We start from the raw sequence: 16,902 nt of genomic DNA on the forward strand, positions 1-16,902 counted from the left end.
CACCCACTCACCTAACCTATCTATATCCCTTTGTAGCTTCCTTATGTCCTCTTCACAACTTACTTTCCTGTCTTTGTGTCATCAGCAAATTTAGCAATCACGCCTTCAGTCCTTTCATCCAAGTCATTTACATAAATTGTAAGAAGTTGAGGCTCCAGCACTGATCCTTGTGGCACACCGCTCATTACACCACTCTCCACGCCCTCTCATCCCACCCACCTCTACTCCATCCCCATTGTATCCAGAGGGGAGTCTTCCCCTGCCCCTGTCCCTGTTAATCCCCCTGTCCCTGTCTCCTCCTTCTTCTCCCTCATTCACACTGTATCCTGTCTGAGGGAAGCCTCCCATTCTCCTCACCCTCACTCACAGACACTATCTAGTCTGAGGAGGATCCCTTGACTTTCTTGCTGTACCTGCTATAAGGGACTTGGTACAGAAGAGGGTGTGATCATTGAGCTATGAACTGGCTGTGCATCATTTTCCCCAATTCTCCTTCTCCAGCTGTGATTTATAAAGTGGGGGGGGGGGCAATTCCTTTCAATGTTGTTTTTTGAAAAAATTATAAAGCTGAGATCCATAGAAAATGGTGCAGTTCAGTGTGTTGGTTTCTTAAGGAATGCTCCAGGTTGGAAGTTCAAACTTATTGGGTATTTGTAGTAACAACAGGCCAGTTTGTTCATTCTTTCACTTTAGGTGGACATGCACTGATCCTAGATCATACCAACCGTTGGCACTGCCACTGGCTCTGTCTCAAGTGACACAGCCTCCAAAGTGGTCACCAGGCGACCTATCAGTGTATCCTCCACAAGGATCTCTTTTCCTAATTCTCTTCTCTCATTCTTCTCCCCAACGTGAATGAACCTCCCCCAAACCATCATCATCCCAGGATAAGATTGGGTTGCTAACTCGCTTGAGTAATCTACACACCTCTTGAAGTCATCATTGGTCTGTGTAGGTCACTTCTCACCCCTTCTGACCACCCACTTCCTTCCCTGCTCCTCCAGGTGGCTTTGATTGACAGTATGAAAATATTGATTATATAGAAATGATCAATAATCTGGGAAAATTATCACCTGAAATAGCGTCTTATTCTTCTGAAGCTGCTGCCTTTTGCAGTGTGATTGTTCCAGAATAGTTTTCCTGCTTGTCCACGTAACAGCAGCTGCAGCAATCTAAAAGTTATTCACTGTCCTAGAAATTTGATAATGGTGCATTCACTTTCCAGACATTAAATAGGTGCAGAAAAATCCAATTGGCAGGATCCTGAACCAGAAATGCATCACCTTCCATACTGGTATTAGCTTCAAAAGAGACATCCAGGGTTCCTGTCCAAAGCAGGCATTGGGCACTCTGCATGTGCAAATAAGCCCATTGTGTCAAAAAACTTGAAGCATTTTGCTCTGATTAAACACGAAATAAACACGGGTATTATTTGATGCAAATGCTTTAAGTGCGCAGTTCTGTCCAGTTTTACTGAAGGGGAAGAAAGAAGCTGAGTGAGTCAAGTAGAAGAGAGTAGAGTATACAGCATAATGCCCTATGGGATTGATCTTCCAACCATTGACACCCCTGCATCTTTCAGTAACTCGGGCTTTTCTCATTAACAGGGAGTAAAATGAAATTTCTTTCCAAGAAGTGAAACGAGGTCCAGTGGTATGAACATTCCATGACATGGATTCCAGAACCAAGCATCTACCATGCCATGTGAGTGACTCCCGATTACACTCCCACTCCAGCACCAGCTTTTGCTGGTCAGTTGGGTGGCTGGACTGACCCTGGGATCATGCCATTTGCACAGAGCTGACAATTTGCCCACACACGCACGCCTTCCTGCACTGAGATTGCACGCAAGGTGGTATCCTGGAAACACCGACTGGATTTTGTGCTTTCTTCTGGCAATAATGAGTTCCAACTCTCCATGAAAGTGCATGAACATTTTCTGCTCCTCTCTGTCCAGCTGTGGTGAAGCAAAATGAATCACAAGATCGGTCACAAGGCTGAGAATCCAGGAGGCTTTTGGAGCAGTCTTGGCTGATTGACTAAATAAACTTACCCTCACAATTATTTTTTAATTCTTCTATTGTTTTTCCTGAAGTCTAATCCATGTACCTAAGGGTCTTGCTGTAAAGGAATACTTCCTCACATCTGCCCTAAATGTGCCTTTAACTGATTTGAACCTGTGCTTAGGTTGTGAAATAATTGGTATAACTATTCGTGTACCTGGATCATAGCTGTATCAGTCTAAGTGCTATAGAGGCCATTCACATGATCCTGTTTTACATGGGAGTGATAGGATGGTACAATGTAGCCCTCGCCCACTACCTACGCAACCCTGGCAAGCTGTCAGAAAGCCAGCTCATGCCACAGCTCTAATCTTTCCTTTTTTCAGTGTGACAACCAATCTGGGGTTGAACGTGATGGCAGTGCCATGTGAATTCGGGTCTACAGGAATCGATCTGAGAGTCTCAGCAGCCAGTGGAGTGGGGACGATCCTGGACCTCCGCCACCTGCTCTGAATCTGAACCTGGGTACAAGAGTTGCAAGGACAGTTCTCCAATCACTGCTCCATATAGTCTCTTAGCCTGCAAAATAGCATCAAATCTTAATGACTTCTTAATATCATCAACTGTGAAATGGGTGCTTTTTTTGAAAAATGCAGCATATCAGTGGGATGCTGCAGGAAATATTCCTCACTGTCTTACTCAGTGCCTATGACTGAGGCTTCAATGAGACACCCCCATCACTGATGGTTCAAATGGAAATTTCTTGTTTTTCCTAAAAGATAAAAATATTAATTCTCAGTCGAAAGGCCATAGTTCTAAGCTGTAATACTCTTCAGCAGTGAGCTGCGTGGCACTGTATCTCACCGTTCTCTTATGAAAACTACATGCTGTTTTCTCCAGTCCTGAAGTTGTTGATTTCTGGTGGTTCTGCTCCTAGCTAACCTGCTCAAACTGGTATTCCTCTTGTCGGCCTGGGTTTTGGGAACCCGGTCCAATCTCACCTGACTGGCATGTATGTCCAGCCACACACCCACTCACCCTGTCCCTCTCCCTCACCTGGGTAGTGATCCAACATGGGGAACCTCATCGACCTCACGTTGCTCCCTACAGCCCAGGGAGTCTGAAGCCAATTGGTGAATCCATCCCCCACCCAATTGAGATTGGTTAAGAGCACAGACTAGGACTCGAACCTTCTTGCTTTGTATGGCTCACTGTCATATCAGGCAGTCCCTGTTACTCAGTGGGGCGCAGGGGAGTTGCACAGAAATCATTTCATTTTTAAACCTCACAAGCTTGGGCTGTATGAGGCAGATTAATTGCTGCACAACCCCTCATTGGGATATCAGAAAGTAATGGACAGTTGGTGGGGTCACATTGTTGGTAGGGTGGGGGTAGCATGTACCCTGGGCTGGTTTGGGACAGGTGGTGGTGGGGCTTTGGTACACACTGCACCAATGTTTTCATTCGGTTTGCAGTGTTTTGTACACTGTTCACCAGTGGCAGCCTCACCCGCTCCTCCCACAGTCCTCAAATGCTTCGTGAGGTTAACTTGCTGCCTATTGAGTTTTATGTGGCTTTTGTTTAAACAATTTTTATAAGCTAGTATAGCAAAGATTAAAGTCTGCATCCCAAGTGAAGGCCAGCCCTTTTCGAATTAGATTAAGTTTTCAGCTGTCGTAGGCAATGGCTGCTGGAATCCATTAACGTAAAGATCAGGATTTCACTAACATACCGGACCAGTTTAGACAATCATTGAGCGGCAGTAGCTGACGTACTAGGCAATAGAACAGAGCATCTAAAGAGAATGTGTGAGCCAGGGCTTCTCCTATTGAACCTGCACAAGACAAATCGCCCTGGTGACAGTACTCGTACAGAATGGCCACTCTAGGCCGCATCCTTAGCAGAGTCATCCTTTAACACTGAAAAGCCCAGGCCCCTGGCCGAGACCCTTATAACAAATGAACGTACCAGTATCTCTTCAGGTTGCTATAGCACTTAGAGATGGACTAGAAATCCTGTCTCATTCAACCTTTAACCGGCTTTTTACAAGCTACCAAAACCATCTGGATTCTCATTCTGATTCAGGCCCAGGCTAGCCTTGATTTCTCCTGAGTTATTCTAACTGGAATCCTTATTTAATAATGTGATCGATGGAGCAGTTTAAAGTCATTACGACCCAAGTGTCACTTATGGGTTATGACTGGCTGATTGCTTCCAGTCACTATGGGCTCCTGTGTTTAGTGGAGTTTGAGAGATCTGGAGCTCTGACCTGCATTTAACCATTCGCCAGAGTTGCCCTGTTGAAGCTGCTGTAAGTCCCACTTCATTAAAACCAATATTATAGTATTGTGATTTTCCCCACAATGCCCCCTAATCGGCTGAAGGTGCTGACATTCCAGACTGATATTAGCAGCACTGGACCGATAAGCTCACGGGCACCTCAGCCGTGGATCAGCCGAGATGCCTGGCACCAGCTATTCAACAATAGTGGTCGGGGTGGCACAGCCAAGCCTGATTCTACCCTCGCCCACCATATGCAAGTGTGAGGGCTGCTGGATAGTGAGCAGGAGCCCTGCCTGATCTTTATTTCTCTCCTTCCTTAGCTCAGGAACACTGAAGCCAATTGCAGCAATATCCCCCACATGGCACTCTGGTCTGAATACAGCATTGCCCCATTAACCATCAGGGCAGCAGGAGTTAGTTGGCATGTTTGCATTTTAATTGCAATCTATTGTCCTCCCACTTCCGGAACACTTCAGTGAATATTGATTCTCACAGGAAGAAATGAATGTGATAGAATATTTGAACTGTGTCACGTAGTATTGGAACTTCCTGTTAGTAACGTGACCCTGGTGCAAGGAAAGGTTAAAATGCAGCCCCTCTAAAACCAATTACCTGTACTGAGGACCAGCAGCACGGTTTAAGATATCAATTAAGGGAGCTGCTAGTTTAACCACGTGAACAGGACGGAGCATTGGGTCCCAGCTGTGGTGAGGTTGGGAATAAACAGTGAGATATACACCATGAGTTGCACATCACCACCTTCAAAAAAAACACTTCAAACTCCTCAAACTTGGAACATCGAAGGAAAAGAAAGCTCAGCCTCCTCTCTGCACACTGCTGTTACACGCAATCTGTCTGATTTGCTTCTTAAACACGCGGCCTTTATTTACCTTAATTGTTTCAGGTGAGCAGAGCACATGCCGGTACATGTGACTCATCAGCCTGGAGCTCAGTGTAACGTTTTAATTAGCTTTGCACCAATCAAGTTTCCCCTAACTTCACATTTCAATTCAGTTACGTCAAACTGGTAATATCCTGTGAAGGTACAAGTCCCTTCCTAATTACAACTGTGACTGCACTTCAGAAAATAGAAGCACTTAATTGGTTACACAAGGCACTTTGGATTCTCCTGAGGTTGTGAAAGGCGCTATGTAAATGCAAGCTCTTTCTTCCAGCACCCCAGGGAAAGTTTATTCTCCTGGTTAGTCCATTCAGTGCTTTCTCTCCGAGCTGGTTTAATTGTCTCTGCCTATGTTTTTAAACATGAGGAATGTAGCCAGGTGCTACAGTTAAGGCCCCAAACATTGCTGATGATTTGTGTGTTGCTCTAAGATGGTGGCAGTGGAATATCAATGTACTAAACTGATTCTGAAAGGTCAGCAAAACCACTAATCCCACTGCCTGGTGCACTGAGGCTGAGGTCTCACATTGACATGTTTACAGTGAAGGAGGGCTTCTTTCAGCATTGTGTCCCTGTAATGTGATGAGACACTGATGTCTCTCAGTGTTGCAGAGCTGAGTGTTCTCTCTGTATGCGTGTAGGACCAATAACTGTAATAGACATTGTTTACATATGAACTGTAAAGAAATAAACATTTGAACAAACATCCTGCATGGCCTGAGCTTTATGATTTTTCTCTCCCCCTCTTCAGCCGCGATTAGTGTGATTGTGGGTTGTTGTCCTCTCCTCTCGCAGAATTAGTGAACTGGCTGATTGTTGAGCCGTGCTACAGAGTGTCATTGATTCTGGAGTCTGGTCACTCCAATACAGCCGAGAGCCCCACTGGGCAGAGCCGTGAGAATGCTGAGAAAACTCGACCACTGCCAGATGTGGATTCTGCATGACACAGCTGGAGTTCGAATTTGCCCTTCTGCTTTTCTGAATTTTTTCCCCCACCCCCGCCCTGAGGGGGTGACTATCGCAGTTCCAAGGGTGCTATTACTGTTCAGACAGCTTCGAGCACCTGAAATCACCAGTTTTCTGCCTCTTGCTTGGTCTCTTCTCGTCACTCTAAGTTCTGTAACTTTATCTCTGGCCTCAGCTTCTTCTGAATTCTCTGCATTAGACACTGTAACACTAACGCTACCACCTTTTCACTTTACAATAGCCTTGCTATTTAACTGGACACCCTCCACTAAGAGCTCTCCATTCTCCTGTCATTGTTTACTATCTCATAAGGACCCCCTTTAGATTCAATCCATTTAATAAGAACTGACCAGTCCTTTTCTGGGATATTCCCTGATCCTCCCATTTGTTAAGTGGAGATCCCTTCAGCTCATGGGCCCATAAGAAAATACTCACCCCTCACTTCCTTGAGGCAATTCCGACTTGACAAATTTGGGGATCACCAAGATATTGGACTGCTTGCTTGTTCTAATTCACCTTGTTTCTATAAACACCCGAATACAGATGCATACAGTTGTAGCAATAAAGAATCAAGTCTTTAATGAGACATCACACTTTATAATCCAGTATGAATGCTCAGGTGTCCTTCACAATTCCAGTTTAAGTATAACTTGCAGTGGTTCATTTACAACACTTATAGTAAATGTACCTTCCATCTTTACATTCCTTGCACGTTATCACTAAATCAAAAGTGCATAAAAGGAACCTCAGATCAACATGGCACTTCACCTCTCAATCTTTAACCATTTAATGATGATCACATTGCCCTCAAGTCCTGTGGTTATATTGTCCTCTCAAACTCTTCCCATTATTTCCTTACTATAAATATAAGTGGCCAGATTAACAACTTCCAAACCATCAAGGACATAGATGAGTGACACAGGAGATGAAAAGAGAACTGTTCCATAAGAAAGGAAAATTGAAAACTCTGTGGTTCAACCTAATGCTGCAGTCAGAGGCACTGGAGAGGGTGCAAAAATGATTTACAAGGATAATACCAGGAATGTGACGTTCTACCTACCAGGTAGAACAGGCTGGGTCTCTTTTCTGAAAATTGAAAGCTGAGGGTACAAACTAGAAGCCAACAATATAAGATAGTCAAAAATCAAACTGAGAATTCAGATTATTTACCCAGAGTGATGAGAGTGCAATTCACTACCACAAGGAATAGTTGAGGCAAATTATATGGACTCATTTAAGGGGAGGCTAGATAAACACAAGTGGGAAGGGAGTAGAGGGTTATGTTGATAGATGAGGAAGGATATATCAACATATATATATATATATATGTTTATTTATCAACAAATGTTGATACATATATATAATTATAGCTTCCTAAGCTTCAGGGAGCTGTACATAGGAACTGGAGTAGGCCAATGTTCCAAAGCCCTTTCAGTCCTTCAAGCCTGCTCCGCCATTCAATAAGATCACAGCTGATCTGATAGTGGTCTCAATTCCACTTTGTCTGCTCTCCATAATCCTCGACTCCCTTGACTTTCAAAAATCTGTCTAACTCAGCCTTGAATAAATTCAATGACCCAATCTCCACTGCTTTCTGGAGAAGAGAATTCCACATACTAATGACCCTTTGAGAGAAAGAAATTCTCCTCATCTCTGTCTTAAATGGTAGACCTCTTATTCTTAAACTGTGTCCCCTGGTTCTAGTCTTTCCCACAAGTGGTATCTACCCTATCGCACCCCCTCAGGATCTTATGTTTAAATAAGATCACCTCCCATTCTTCTAAACTCCGATGGGTATGGGCCCAACCTTTTCTCATAAGGTAAAACAAAGGTTAGTCTTGCAAAAGAAAAACATCAAGCCGTATATTTTAATTAGGGGTTCTGCGGAATGGCAAAATTAACTGGTGCTGAATGGAACAGTATCAAAGACAATTATAATTAAAGGTTTCATTTGATGGAAATGCAACAAGTTACATTATTGGTGATAATGAAGTAAGGGAGTTTTACTGAGTGCATTAGCCCAATGGAAAAAGAGTTGTGTGGGAAGAAAGCAGTTTATAATTTGTTAATAGCATTTGTTGTGGTAACACTAAAGATGCGCATAGAATGATGGTACAGAGGGTAATGTTGATATGTGCCTGCCATACTGCAGTGTCATGAAGCCAACCGCTATGGTATGGCACACAAGGGTATGCTGCCATCTGAACCTGGTTTTTATTTATGATTATATATTCTGGTTATTCCTCAAAGTTAATTAGATTCTTAAAACATTGAGATGAAATTAAGCATACAGTCGTACATAGAATGTACAGCACAGATAATGGCCATTTGGGCTAACTGGTCCATGCAGTGTTTATGTTCCACCTGGGCCCCCCTCCTCTACATCACATAACCCCATCAACATAACCTCCAGTGCTTATTTAGTTTCTACTTAAATGCAACTATGTTTCTCCCTGTGGTAGCAGGTTCCAAACTCCAATCTGAGTAAAGAACTTTCTCCTGATTTCCATGTTGAATTTATTGATGACTATCAAATAATGGCCTCTAGTTTTGGTCTCATCCACAAGTGGTAATACCTTCTTTACATCTATCCCTATCAATCCCTTTTATAATCTTAAAGACCTCTATTACAGCGATCCTCAAACTTTTTTCATGAAGGATGCCTTTTCAAATGGATTAGTAATCTCAGACCCAATCATCTAAATTATAATATAATGTATATAATGGTCATAATGAGTGGTTTAGTAATGATTTTAAGAAAACAGGCATTTGCCTACAGCAAATGGGTTACTGCTTCTCACTACAGAGTCTGTCTATTCTTGTGTGTTCCCCTCCTAGGTGACACAGCCAGCCCTCTCTGTGTTGTACATCATGTGGCCACATTCCACTCCCATTTTGCATTATTCTGTAAAGCCCTGGAAACCCCAGGGGCCTGCAGACCCCAGTTTGACAGCCACTGTTTTGGGAACATAGAAACAGGAGAAGGCCATTCAGCCCATTGAGCCTGCTCCACCATTCAATATGATCATGGCTGATTGAACACTTCAATGCCTTTTATTCATACTATCCCCATAATCCTTTACGTTATTGTTAATCAGAAATCTATCAATCTCTACCTTAAACATACTCAAGACTGAACGTCCACGGCCCTCTGGGGTAGAGAATTCCAAAGATTCACAACCCTCTGAGTAAAGAAATTTCTCATCTTTTCCCCCTTATTTTGAAATTGTGTCCCCTGGTTCTAGACTCCCCAACCAGGGGAAACATCTTACCTGCATCTACCCTGTCCATTCCTTCAAGTATTTTGTAGGTTTAAATGAGATCACCTCTCATTCTTCAAAACGCTAGAGAATACAGGCCCTGTTTCCCCAATATAATCAATTAGCTCCTAATTTTGCATTTCCATGTTAAGGTCACGGATCAGAAAATATATAGACTTTGTATCATGCTGCCACAGGATTGGTTAATAGGGAAGAACACAGGAACATTGCAGTGGATGCCTTATGATATACTGTGCATATCACTTTCAGTAGCAATTTCAAGATACACAAATATTTCTCAATCTCTCTTCATAAGACAGCCCTACTATCCCCGGAACAAGTATGTGAACGTTCATTGCATTCCCCCTATAACAACAAGATCCTTTTTGACATAAGGGGACCAAAACTGCACACAGTACTCCAGGTGCAGTCTAACCAAGCTTCTATACAATTGAAGCAAGACTTCACTGTACTCAAATCCTCTTGCGATAAAGGCTAACATTCCATTAGCCTTCCTAATCGCGCTGCACTTGTATGTTAGCTTTCAGTGACTTTTGGACAAGGACACCCAGGTCCCTTTGTACATCTACACTTTCTAATCTCTCACCATTTATGAAATACTCTACACATCTGTTCCTTCTACCAAAGTGGATAAGCTCACATTTTTCCACATTATATTCCATCTGCCACGTTCTTGCCCACTCACAAAGTCTGTCCAAATCGTCCTGTAGCTGCTTTACATCTTCCTCACAACACACATTCCCGCTTATCTTTGTATCATCCGTGAACTTGGAAATATTATATTTGGTTCCCACATCCAAATCATTGATATATATTGTGAACAGCTGGGCCCAAGTACTGATCCCTGCAGTACCCCACTAGTCATAGCCTGCCAAAGCGAGAATGATCCCTTTACTCCTACTCTCTGTTTTCTGCCCGTTAACCAATCCTTAATCCATACTAGTATATTGCCTCCTATCCCATGTGCTTTTATTTTGCTAATCAACCTCCTGTGAGGAACTTTATCAAAAGCCTTCTGAAAATCCAAATATACTTAAGAAGTATTTGGATGCGCACTTGCGATGCCATGGCATACAAGGCTATGGGCCTGGTGCTGGAAAATGGGATTAGAATAGTTAGGTAGTTGTTTGACTGGCGCAGACTCAATGGGCCGAAGGGCCTTTTTCTGTGCTGTAGACCTCTATGACTCTATGACTATGTCCATCGACTCTCCTTTATCAATTTTGTTAGTAACATCCTCAAAAAAAATAAAAAATTCCAGCAAGTTTGTCAAACATGATTTCCTTTTCGCAAAACCAAGCTGACTATTCCCAGATCATGATTATCCAAGTATCCATTTATCGCATCCTTTATAATAGATTCCAACATTATCCCTACTACTGATGTAAGGCTAACAGGTCTGTAGTTCCCTGTTTTTCCTCTCCCCTCCCTTCTTAAATAGTGGGGGGACATTTGCTACCTTCCAATCCTCAGGAACCATTCCAGAATCTATAGAATTTTGTAAAATGATCACCAATGCATCCACAATCTCTATAGCAGCCTCTTTCAACACCCAGGCATGCAGAATATCAGGTCCCGGGTACTTATCAACTTTCAGTCTCATTAATCCCTCCAATACAACCTTCTTACTAAACTAATTTCCTTCAACTCCTCATTCTCCTTAGTCCCTTGGATTTCTAAGTCTGGGAGATTTCCTGTATCTTCCTCAGTGAAAACAGACACTAAGTAAATCATTTAGCTTCTCTGCCATTTCTCTATTCCCCATTATGAATTCTCCTGACCCTGCCTGTAATGGACCCACATTTGTCTTAGTCAAATGATTCCTTTTTGCATACCTATAGAAGCTTTTATAGTCCATTTTTATGTTTTTTTGCTAATTTGCATTCATATTCTATTCTCCCTTTCTTTACCAGTTTCTTAGTCTTCCTTTGCTGTATTCTAAAAACCTCCCAATCCTCAAGTTTACTACTACTTCTGGCAACTTTATAAGCCCTTTCTTTTAACCTTACACAAACCTAACTTCCTTTGTCAGCATGGTTGACTGACTTTTTTGGGGTTTTTGCACCTTGAAGGAATGTATAGGTGCTGTAAGCTATGTAATAGCTCTTTGAAGACTATCCATTGCCTATGCACAGTCATACCTTTTAATGTATTTTCCCGATCCACCTCAGCCAAATTGTCCCTCATGCCTTCATAATTTCCTTTATTCAACTTTAACACCCTTGCTTCAGAAGAAACCTCACTTTCAAACATAATGTAAAATTCTATCACATTGTGGTCACTGTTCCCTAAAGGTTATTTTACAATAATATTATTAATTATCCCTCTTTCATTACATAATACTAGATCTAAAATAGCTTGTTCTCTAGTCCGCTCCTCAACATACTGCTCTAGAAAACCATCCCTAACACACTCCAGAAACTCATCTTCCACAGCATTAGTGCTCAATTGGATTACCCAGCCTATATGCAGATTGAAGTCACCCATGATTGCTGTATTGCCTAAGCTACATGCTTCTCTCATCTCCTGATTAATACCATGTCCCACATTACCACTATTGTTTGGTGGTCTATAAACAACTCCAACCATCTTCTGCTGCCTTTTGCTGTTTCTTTGCTCCACCCAAACAGATTCCACACATTATTCTTCCAATCTGAGATCCTCCCTTACTAATGCACTGATCCCATCCCTTATTATCAGTGCAACTCCTTTCACTTCTTGTCTGCCCTTCCTAATCATTGAATATCCTTGAATATTCAGTTCCCAGTCTTGGTCACCATGCGGCCATGTTTCCGTAATGGCAATTATACCATACCCATTTACCTCTATTTGTGCCTTTAGATCATCTACCTTATTGTGAATGCTGCGCGCATTCAGGTAGAGTGCCCTTAACTGTGTCTTTTTGACATCATTCCTCAATCGAAGCATACTCGATGCTCTGCTTTGTTTCTCCTGCCTTCTAATCTCATTACTACTTCCTGTTACCAACTTTACTTTCTTCTAATTTGGGCCACCGCCCAGATTCCCACCCCCCTGACAAGCTAGTTTAAACCCACCCCAATAGCATTAGCAAATCTCCCTGCAAGTATAAAAGCAAAATACTGCGGATGCTGGAAATCTGAAACGAAAATAAAAATTGCTGGGAAAAACTTAGCAGGTCTGACAGCATCTGTGGAGAGTTAATGTTTTGAGTCCGTATGACTCTTTAGGTTTACTGTTCTGAAGAAGAGTCATACGGACTCGAAACGTAACTCTGTCTTTCTCTCCACAGATACTGTCAGCCATGCTGAGCTTTTCCAGCAATTTTTGTTTTTGTCTCCCTGCAAGTATATCAGTCCCAGCCCTGTTAAGATGTAACCCGTCCAGCTTGTATAGGTCCCACCTGTCCCAGAATCGGTCCCAATGCCTCAGAAATCTGATGCCCTCCCTCCTACACCAGCTTTCCAAGTATTTAATTGATCTATGCTATCCCTATGCTTACTAGCACGTGGCACTGGGAGTAATCCCGAGATTACTGCTCTTGAGGTCCTGCTTTTTAATTTCCTTCCTAACTCCCTGAAATCTGCTGTCAGGACCTCATCCCTCTTCCTGCCTATGTCGTTGGTACCAATGTGGACCACGACTTCTGGCTGATCCCCTTCCCCCCCCCGAAGGATGTCCTGCAGCTGTTCAGTGACATCCTTGACCCTGGTACCAGGGAGGCAACATACCAACCTAGGGTCACATTTACTGCTGCAGAAACACCTGTCAGATCCCCTGACTATGGAATCCCCTATCACTATTGCCCTTCCATTCTTCTTCCTCACCCACCCCTCCCCCCCACCCCGTACACCTGAGTCGCCCGTGGTGCCACAGGCTTGGCTCTGGCTGCACTGCCCTGAGGAACCATCGCCCTCATCAGCATCCAAAATGGAAAACCGATTAGCAAGCAGGATAGACTCAGGGTACTCCTGCACTACCTGCCTGGTTCTCTTAGACTGCCTGGCGGTCACCCATTCCCTCTCTGGCTATATGCTTCTGACCCGTGGTGTGACCACCTCCCTAAATGTGCTATCCATGTAGTCCTCTGCCTCGCGGATGCACAACAGTGACTCCAGTCGCCACTCAAGTTCCAAACCCAGAGCTCAAGCTTGTGCAGCTGGTGACACTTCCTACAGATGTGTTTATCTGGAACACATGGCACGTCCATGACTTCACACATACCACAGGATGTACACTCCACTTGGCTGAGCTGACCTGCCATCCCGTAACTCTAAAAACTATTTGTTACGATTAGGGCAACATTTTCCCCCTGTCGGGGCGGGTGGGAAAGTGCGGGAGCGGGTGCCAGTGGCGGCCTTCTGATCGGTGCCCATGGTTGGGGGGGAGAGGGGGGGGGCGCCATTTTACGTGGGCAGACCAATTAAGGCCCACCCAGCGTGATGTGCGCCAGGAAGCGCTATGCACTCCCTGTGCGGGCAGGGGGGGTGGGTTCCCTCAGCCAGGAGTGCGCTCTTTCACGCATGTGTGCAAAAGAGCACACAGATCTCCCTGAGGCAAAGTGCTAACCTCATCCTGCCCGTGGATGAGGTTTGATGCTTTTTCCGAGGTCCGCCCGGGCTCCCGGCTTGCCCGCCAACCCTAAGGTTGGACGGGCAGGTCCATCAATGAGGTTAATTAGTTTTTTAATGGCACGCCCAACATATCCCTGCGTAATTTTACGCGTCGGCGAGCAGGCCCCGCCCCTGCTCGCCAAGCAGAAAAACCTACCCTTAAAGTAGAATAAGGAGAATAAATTGCTAGTAACTTAGCTTTATTACACTTACACTAACTTTATCTTACTTTGGTTTACTTTATAACTTTATCTCACTTTGACTTGATTTAACTTCCCTATTGCTAGTGTTCCTTACTGAAATCCAAGTAACAACTTCTTTGTAAATGACACGCTTTTCTAGTTTTATGCTATTTAAGCACACTCCCTACAGCAGCTTCTCACCAGCCAATGAACTTACAGTTTTCCTGTGACCTCACTCCTGGATTTTTTTTTCAAACTCAGCCTGCTACCCTAGCAGAAGTGACCTTTGCAGGTCCGGCTGCCCCTGCTCCCGGAAGGTGCTATTTGGTCACTTTTCAGCTCTCTCTTTTAAAAATAAGAGCCCGGCCTGTTCAATCTTTCCTGGTAGATACTGTAAAACTTCAGTTCTGATACCAGCCTCGTAAATCTTGATTGCACCTTCACCAGTGCCTCTATATTCTTTTGTAATCTGGAGACCTGAACTGTGCCCACTTCTGCAAATGTGGAGTGTACTTAAACATTCACTAAAAAGATAATACTTACAACCACATCTGATGTTCTGGTTCTCAAACACGCCACAGTTCTGAGCTCAGCATTACATGATTACACTGAAAGTTAAAATACAACTCCATGAAAGGAAAACTAATCAGCCTTATATTTCCATAACAATATCAGTTAATAAACTGGATCTTTTACTAACAAGCTCTTTTTTCCAATGGGCTATCAACATCAGTGTAACTCCCTTAATTTGCTATCTTATCAAAGATTTTGCTTGTTACTTATAATTGCTATTCTACTATATAGCATGTTTGATTATAAGTATGTCTTTGATTCTGTACCATCCAGCACTAGCTAATACCCCATTTCACAAAAAACATAATTTTAAAAATGACAATTCCCTAAACTTTTCCCTTTTGCAAGACTTTGTCCTTGCATCCAATATTGTTACTTTATTTATTAGTAATGTCGTCAGTATTTACAGGGCACTGAAATTTAGGAGCCGTATGACATGTCTTTGAGTTAAGCTCCTTCATTAAGTCAGTGAGTTCTTCATAATGAAACTTGCCAGTCATTGCTCTCAGATCAGTCTCAGTTCAAAAGTTCAGTGATATTAAAGTTGAATCATACTTCCCTGTTTAACAAATGCCAAGACTAAGATTGCTGCAATATCAAGGAAAATCAATAGCAGTCTTACATTAGCACACTTCATATCAGTGGGATTAACAATGTCCTTACACCCCGATATCCCCACCTTCAACAGAATCACTCACCACAATTTCTGATGCGATCAGAGCCTGTTGCTTTGCCTGCTTATACAGTTTGCATTTTCTGTCAGACATAGTACCGAAAGTGAGATGTACTTACCATTCCCATGATATACAATAACACCCACGTATCAACAGACAGTCCTTAATGCATGTGAACAGAGGTGCTTTCAAAGGCAGCTACATTCTGAAAGACTTCTTGTGTGTCCAGTGCCTTCTCAAATGAAACTTCTCCATTTTGGTTGGTCAGTGTGACCCTCGTACATGGGTGAAGGAATGCTTCTACAGGATAGCTGGAGGAGGGTATCAATGAATAGACTGAAAGCACTTTGAGAGTAAGGAGAGCTAATTCTAAGTGACTTACATGGTACATTGCACAAAGGAAATGTCTGAGGAGTGTCTCTCACCTTGGCTGAGATGGTAAGGTCACAAACCTTCTCCCTGCAGTGTCTCCCGATGTATAGAGCAATAGCATTGGCACTGACCAACCAAAATGGAGAAGTTTCATTTGGGAAGGCACTGGACACATTGAGAGACTTAATTGGGAACACGCAGAGACGAAGTCAAGGCATCGGAGAGAAGCGCACAAACCTCCAAACAACTCATCTGCCCGACCCTCCAAGTATCACCTGTCCCACAAATCTGAAGATCACACACTAGATTTATCAGCCATCTCAGAATCCATCAAACTGGAATGGAAACAGACCTAGGGCCCAGGCTCCAGGAGTTGACCTTCCCTGCTCCCATTCTCTTTTGAGGGTGGTCCTTGAGGTCCTTCTGCACATCCCCGCACGCCCCCAGCTCCCCCCCCCACCGACATCTCTCTTCCATCACTAAAAATTCCAGTACCACATCAGTCATGAAGGGTCTGTCTGCCCTGGTTTTTATTGCGCAATAATTTATATTACAGCAATATTTTTGTGCAGCTTCCCTTCAAGATACATTGTGCCCTTAAGAAGTGCAGACTAGCGGTACCATGTAGTCTGAAAACAATGCTGCTGGGCCCTCCTGCTGTACATGGGGCCATCAGGCAGCATTCAGGAGTAGAAAGCAGCTCTGGAGCCACTCTGGCCAAAGCTACAATCATTTAGGAGAGATGGGTGCACAATGTTTGTGTGTTGCCAACATCAACCTGAACAGCATGGGCAGATCACAAATTGAGACTCCAGCGCCCAAGGCAGGGCTAACCAATTACTAGCCCCTTACACACACACACACAATCTAGTAATGTGATATTGTCCAGTGATCAAATAGAACATTTAACACATAAACATACATTACATATATTATTATTGGATATCCCTCGCTAGCAAGGATGATTGTCTTTCATGAGTCCAAGGATGGCTGATGAGGCCAATTTGGGATCTGCAGACTTTATGGCACGTAGGGCATTTGTTGTCAGGTAGGATGTCTGGTCATGTATTAACAG

At 43.4% G+C, this 16,902-nt stretch overlaps 1 protein-coding gene across 2 annotated transcripts in view; it reads left to right on the top strand.

Moving 5' to 3' along the window:
- Positions 1–5,896, top strand: part of LOC144683619 (DENN domain-containing protein 2C-like) — a 131,417-nt gene extending 125,521 nt beyond the window's left edge. For both annotated transcript variants that reach the window (XM_078546822.1, XM_078546823.1), the window contains exon 20: positions 1,608–5,896. In XM_078546822.1, the coding sequence (XP_078402948.1) occupies positions 1,608–1,639 (32 nt within the window). In that variant the 3' untranslated portion in view covers positions 1,640–5,896. The remainder of the gene's footprint in view (positions 1–1,607) is intronic.
- Positions 5,897–16,902: the final 11,006 nt, after the last annotated feature.

Source organism: Cetorhinus maximus, chromosome 8 (assembly GCF_964194155.1).
Source record: "Cetorhinus maximus chromosome 8, sCetMax3.hap1.1, whole genome shotgun sequence".
In the NCBI taxonomy this organism is placed as follows: domain Eukaryota; kingdom Metazoa; phylum Chordata; class Chondrichthyes; order Lamniformes; family Cetorhinidae; genus Cetorhinus; species Cetorhinus maximus.